We start from the raw sequence: 6,093 nt of genomic DNA, 5'->3' as shown, positions 1-6,093 counted from the left end.
TAACATCAAGGGGAAACAAACTTATTTCTATCCATATATGATATGAATGTATAGAGCAAATCATTTAAACCATAAAAACCTGGTTTAAACCAAAAAAACCTGGTTTAAACTCAAAAAACCGTTTTTTTTTTTGTTTTTTAAATAAAAACCATGGTTTTTGCCAACCCTGGCTGTTAGTACTGTTGCCCCAAGACTTGTAAAATATCTCGTCTGGTCTCGTAAACGATAAGAGAATGTCTCATGGGCAACGGTACTAATTGAATACATTTTGTTTGTGTTTTTCCGACCATAGGAGACTAAATAGGTAGCAACAACTTTGCTAAATTTTCTCTTTTGTATTGGAGTGATGTGAGTTTTATGGCTCTTTCTAGCACTAAAGCTATATGAGATAGGACTGACTTACCTTACCATACAGCTCTACAGCCCTGGGTGAGCTTTGGCTTCATTCACCAGGCGCCTCTATTCTTCTCTATTCTTTGCTTTTCCTTTCTAGTTTTTAACTTTCAATATTCTCAGATCTTTGTTTACATCCTCGTACCATCTTTGCTTTGGTCTACCTCTTCTTCGCGTGGAAAATATCTTTTCATGTAATATCTTCTTTGCTACTCGTCCTTCTTCCATTCTTTCTACGTGTCCCGTCCATCGCAGCCGTTGCGCTTTTATAAACCGTACAATATCTTCTCCTCTTAAGATGTCTTCTATTTCTTTATTGGTTCTGCTTCTCCATTCGTTATTTTCTCTGATTGGACCGAAAATCTTTCTAATTATTTTCCTTTCGAATATTCGTAGTTTTTCTTCATTTTCTTTGAATAACGTCCATACTTCTGCGCTGTAAGTGACTATCGGTCTAATTGTCGTTTTGTAAATCTTCATCTTGGTTTGCCTGCCAATGCTTTTGTTTTTGAGTATTTGTGCATTAGCATAATATGCCTTGTTTCCTGCTAGAATTATTTCTTTGATTGTAGTTGTCATGTTGTTCCTGTTATCTATTGTCATTCCTAAATATCTAAATCTGTCTACTTCTTCAAATGTTTTGTTTCCTATTACAAACCTTCCCTTTCTTCCCTTATTTTTATCTGATGTTATGTGCATGTATTTTGTTTTTTCAATGTTTACTTGCAGCCCCAGTGGATTCGTAAGTTCCTCTAGTTCGTTGTAGAGCTTCCTGAGTTCGTATTCCGTTCTCGTCAAGATGGCGATGTCATCTGCATAGGCGCATATTTGGCTGGTTTTATTGATAATTGTGCCCCTTTTATCTATTTCTCGTATTGCAATATGCAAGGCTATTATGAATAAAGTTGTCGACAGTCCGTCTCCCTGTTTTACTCCCTTTTTGTACTCGAATTCTTCTCCTACTCTGTGCCCTACTTTTACTTTTGCTGTAGTTTGTTCCAGGATTATTTTAACTAAGTTGCTCAGTTTTGGGGGAATCTTGAAGTGTTCTAGTCCCTGTAGGAGGCCATTTCTATCTATACTGTCGAATGCTTGTTTTTAGTCTATGAACAGAATGTGTATATCTATTCCATGTTCATAGCACTTTTCTATTGCCTGTTTCATCACAAATAGCTGGTCTGTTGTTCCTCTGTTTATTCTAAATCCACTCTGGTACTCTCCAATTATTCCTTCTGTAAATCTCTTTATTCGGTTATTAGGTATGCTTGTGAATATTTTATAGACTGTGTTCAGTAGCACTATTCCTCTATAATTTGAGCAATCTATTTTGTCTCCTTTCTTGTGTATTGGATGCAGTACTTTCCAGTCTAATGGTATTGTTTCTTCTTCCCAGATTCGTCTGATCATGTTGCCTATTTCCTTCATCATCTCTGTGCCTGCATATTTTATTAGTTCTGCTGTTATATTGTCTTCTCCGGGGGCTTTGTTATTTTTAAGTTTCCTGATAGCATTCTCTACTTCTTCGTCGCTTGGTATTTCTACTTGTTGATGCTCTATGATATTTCCTCTCTCCATTACTTCCAATTGTAGTACTTCACTTTCTTCTGTTTCTGATGTTGGATTTAGCTGCTTTTTAAAGTATTCCGTCCATCTTTGTATGATACCCTGTTCATCAGATATTACGTTTCCTTTTTCGTCTTTACATCCAATCGGTTGTGCCTGGAATCCTTTATTCATGTTTTTGACTGCTGTGTATAATTTCCTTGTTTCGTTTCTTCCACTCATCTCTTCAATTTCTTCTATTCGTCGTTTTACCATGTCTCGTTTCTTCTTTCTACATATTTTGTTTGCCTGCCTTCTCATTTCTTTATCTGCTTCTATGCTGGCTCTTGTTGATCTTTGTATCATTTTCTTTCTTGCTTCGTTTTTCTTGTCGATTGCCTCTTGACATTCCTCGTCGAACCACTGTTGTCTTTTTGGTTTTCTCCGTTGTCCAACCGTTTCTTCTGCTGTTTTTGTTATTATTTCTTGGATTTTATTCCGTTGTTCTTGCACTGTTGGTATTCTCTCTTCTCTTGATATATGTGCCAATTTTATCCTTATCCTGCGTTTATATTCCTCTTCCTTTTCCTTGTTTTTTAGTTGGTCTATGTCCCATTTTGTTTTCGTGTTTTCCCTATATACCAATTTCCTACTGATCTTCTCTCTAAGTTTAGTTTTGACCAGATAATGATCTGTGTCGCAGTTGTATCCTCTGTAGCTTCTTGTGTCCATTATAGATGAGGAGTGTCTATTGTTGATGAGGACATGGTCTATCTGATTGACCGTCGTGCCATCCGGTGACGCCCACGTTCCTAGATGTACTCTCTTGTGAGGGAAGCATGTACTTTTGATTGTGAGATTTTTCTCTATTGCAAACTGAATGAGTAGGTTGCCATTGTCATTACTTTCTTCGTGCAATGAATGTTTTCCTGTAACTTTGATTCGTGCATCATTTCTTCCTACTTTTGCATTGAAGTCTCCGATTATTAGTACTATGTCGTAACTGGGAATCCTGTTACACGTCTCTTCTAGTTTCTCGTAGAAATCTTCCTTCACTGCCCAGTCTTTGTCTTCTGTTGGGGCATGTGCTGTTACGATGGTGATGTTTCTGAATCTTCCTTTCATCCTTAGTTTACTTATTCTCTCGTTTATGAGTGTAAATTGTAGTACGTTATTTCTGACATGCTTAGCTATCATAAAGCCTGTACCAAACTGACCGGTTTTTCCTTGTGTTCCGCTGTAGTAAATGGTGTAATTTTCGTTATTAATTTTTCCCGTGTCTGCCCATCTTATCTCTTGAAGTGCTATAACATCTATGTCCTTCATGACTGTTTCTCGTGCTATTTCTTCTGCTTTACCTGGTATTAACATTGATTGAACGTTCCATGTCGCTATACTCAGATCCTTCTGCCGTTTCCTAGTCCTATCCATTGAATCCTTCCCATTTTTCCGAGGCTCTGGTTTCTGTTTCTGAACGGATGATATTTTTCTGTGATTGGGTCGTTAACCCTCTGCACAACCCCCAACCTGGAGGACCAGGAGTTTTCTGTCGGGGTTCTCTTCCCCTAGCCTTTGTGGATCTCTCCACTGACTGCACGGCAGCAGTGCTGGTTTTGGTCCACCCCGGAAATTTCCGGTACCCACCATATCTGGTGGTCTTTCCCCTATCCGCCACCTGGAGAGGTGCCTGATGGAAGTCCAGCAACTCCCCCAGGATATGAGATAGGACTAATGATATAAAATTTTCGCATATTTTGAATCGTCAAAGAAATAAACAATTTTTCCGGTTTCTTTATGGAAATATTGGAGAAAAATTAAAAAGTTTTATGTGTATATCATTTCACTCAATATACAATATCATAACTTTATAATTTAGTATTTTGGGCTTCAGATACCACAATTAATGGATGCACTGCTCTGAATGCCGCTCCTTCAACCGTTCACAAAACTTTCTCCGGTACCTTCCATTTAATATAAGAGTTCTGATTCTCTTCGTAAACAGTGATAGAATACATTTCTTCGGTATCCAGAACAAATGTGTAAGTTATATCACAAGGCAATTGATTAAATAATTTGTAGAAATCATCCAACAAATCCCCTAACCATCGCGAGGCGGCTTCAGGAGATGAAAATGGACCTAGAGCCCAAATGTCGCCATTTCCACGCTCGACGTCGCGGAAAAAGAAGTTTTTGGTTCGCTGGAATACTATAAGCTGTTATCATTGGGTAGGTTACATCACATGGCGGTTCTTCTCGTAACGAACACTTCAATATGATTACGCGGAAGTAAAATATCAGTTCGTAATTCCATGAATAAATATGCGAAAGATTATGTAAACACCTCAAAAAGTTCTTAGTGTAGGCTAAAATGTACATAAAATGATTTTAAAACATTTAAATTCGAATGTTATATTTCAGCATCAGGAAATTAAATACATAACCTAATCCCAATATTTATCCGAAGTTGCTTTATCTTTGTACTATTTGGTCTAGGAATTAATTCGTGCGGTTGGTACGCACACATTGAAGCTGTAGTACAAACACAAAATACATAAATACCTTAAGAAAAATATTGTCCATCGCTAGCCACCACTTTCGCCTATCTGTCAGGCAATGTACGGATTCCGTGGCGAAAGAAGTCCTCATCCTTGGAAGCGATCCAGTCAGAGACCCATGTTTCGATATCTTCTGAAGAAGTAAACCGCTGTCCAATCAAATCGTTGTTCATGCAATCGAACAAGTAGTAGTCCGAAGGAGCAACGTCTGGTGAATACGGCGGGTGGGGTAAAACTTCCCATCCGACATTTTCTAAATAGGTTTTGACCGGTTTTGCGACATGTGGGCGAGCGTTATCATGTTGAACAATAAGTTTATCATGTCTGTTCTCCCATTCTGGTCGTGTTCTGGCCAGAGCTTGCTTCAAACGCATTAATTGTCGTCGATAACGTTCTCCATTCATAGTTTCACCCGGTTGCAGCAGCTCATAGTACACCACACCTTTCATATCCCACCATATGCACAGCATAACCTTTGCACAGTGAATATCTCGTTTTGGTTGTGATGGACCTGGTTCACCTGGTTTCACCCAGGCCTTTTTTCGTTTAGGGTTCTCGTAATGGATCCACTTCTCATCACCCGTAATAATTCGATGCAGAAACCCCTTTCTGCTCTGTCGTTGAAGCAGCAATTCGCAAATGGTTTTTCGTCTTTCAACGTCTCTGTCTTTCAATTCATGTGGAACCCAATGTGACATCTTTTGAATCATTCCCATGGCTTTCAAGCGTTTGGAGACTGTTGTTTGATCAACGCCTAATGCTGCTGCAAGTTGTTCCTGCGTTTGACACGAATCCTGCTCGAGCAATGCTGTCAATTCTTCGTCTTGAATTTTTTTTGGCTGTCCAGCTCGCTCTTGGTCTGCCAAGCCGAAATCACCACTTCTAAACCGTGCAAACCACTTCTGACACGTTCGCTCAGCTAGAGCATGGTCACCATACACTTCCACCAAAATACGATGACTTTCAGTCGCACATTTCTGCATGTTAAAGTAATGCAGCAGGACACCCCGCAAAAACACTTTATCAGGCACAAATTGCGCCATGTTCACTTAACTACAAACTGGTGTTGTTGACGCTTTAATCCACTGCCCTATACTACGAACGATACGCGATGACAGGGGTTTGCAACACATGTGTGGATACACGGAACTGTGGGACGCTCCGTTCGTTGCGCCATCTCTTGTCCACCCGCACGAATTAATTCCTAGACCAAATAGACTCAAAGAAAAGCTCATACAAAGGCAGTATCGTGCCGTGAAGGGGGGGGGGGGGAGCGACCACCCCTGGCGCCGAAGTAAGGGGGCGAAAAAATCGAGAGGAAAAGAATATATATATATATATATATATATATATATATATATATATATATATATATATATATATAATGGAAGGAAAAAGTAATAAAAAGTGCTCAAAATCAAGGGAAAGCAGGGATTATTTTTGAATGTTTTCATGCGCTTCGCGTCAACCATAGTGGCGCTTCGCGGCTGGTCTGTCGACCTCACTCATATGTTCGGGGGAGCGTCGTGTACTCTATCCTCGGGCGCTGATTTTCCACGGCACGGCACTGTACAAAGGTAAGATACAGTAATAATATTCTTTC

The 6,093-nt window shown here is 39.5% G+C and overlaps 1 protein-coding gene across 1 annotated transcript; it reads right to left on the bottom strand.

Annotated features, from left to right (window-relative positions):
• Positions 1-1,491: 1,491 nt before the first annotated feature.
• Positions 1,492-3,366, bottom strand: LOC145672939 (uncharacterized). Its single transcript, XM_081742213.1, has one exon. It carries the CDS (start codon positions 3,364-3,366, stop codon positions 1,492-1,494), a length of 1,875 nt encoding a protein of 624 aa, XP_081598339.1.
• Positions 3,367-6,093: the final 2,727 nt, after the last annotated feature.

Source organism: Thermobia domestica, chromosome 1 (genome assembly GCF_964235325.1).
Source record: "Thermobia domestica chromosome 1, izTheDome1.hap1.1, whole genome shotgun sequence".
In the NCBI taxonomy this organism is placed as follows: Eukaryota; Metazoa; Arthropoda; class Insecta; order Zygentoma; family Lepismatidae; genus Thermobia; species Thermobia domestica.
The sequence above is the reverse complement of the archived record's forward strand: the minus strand, read 5'-3'. Positions and strand labels throughout refer to the sequence as shown.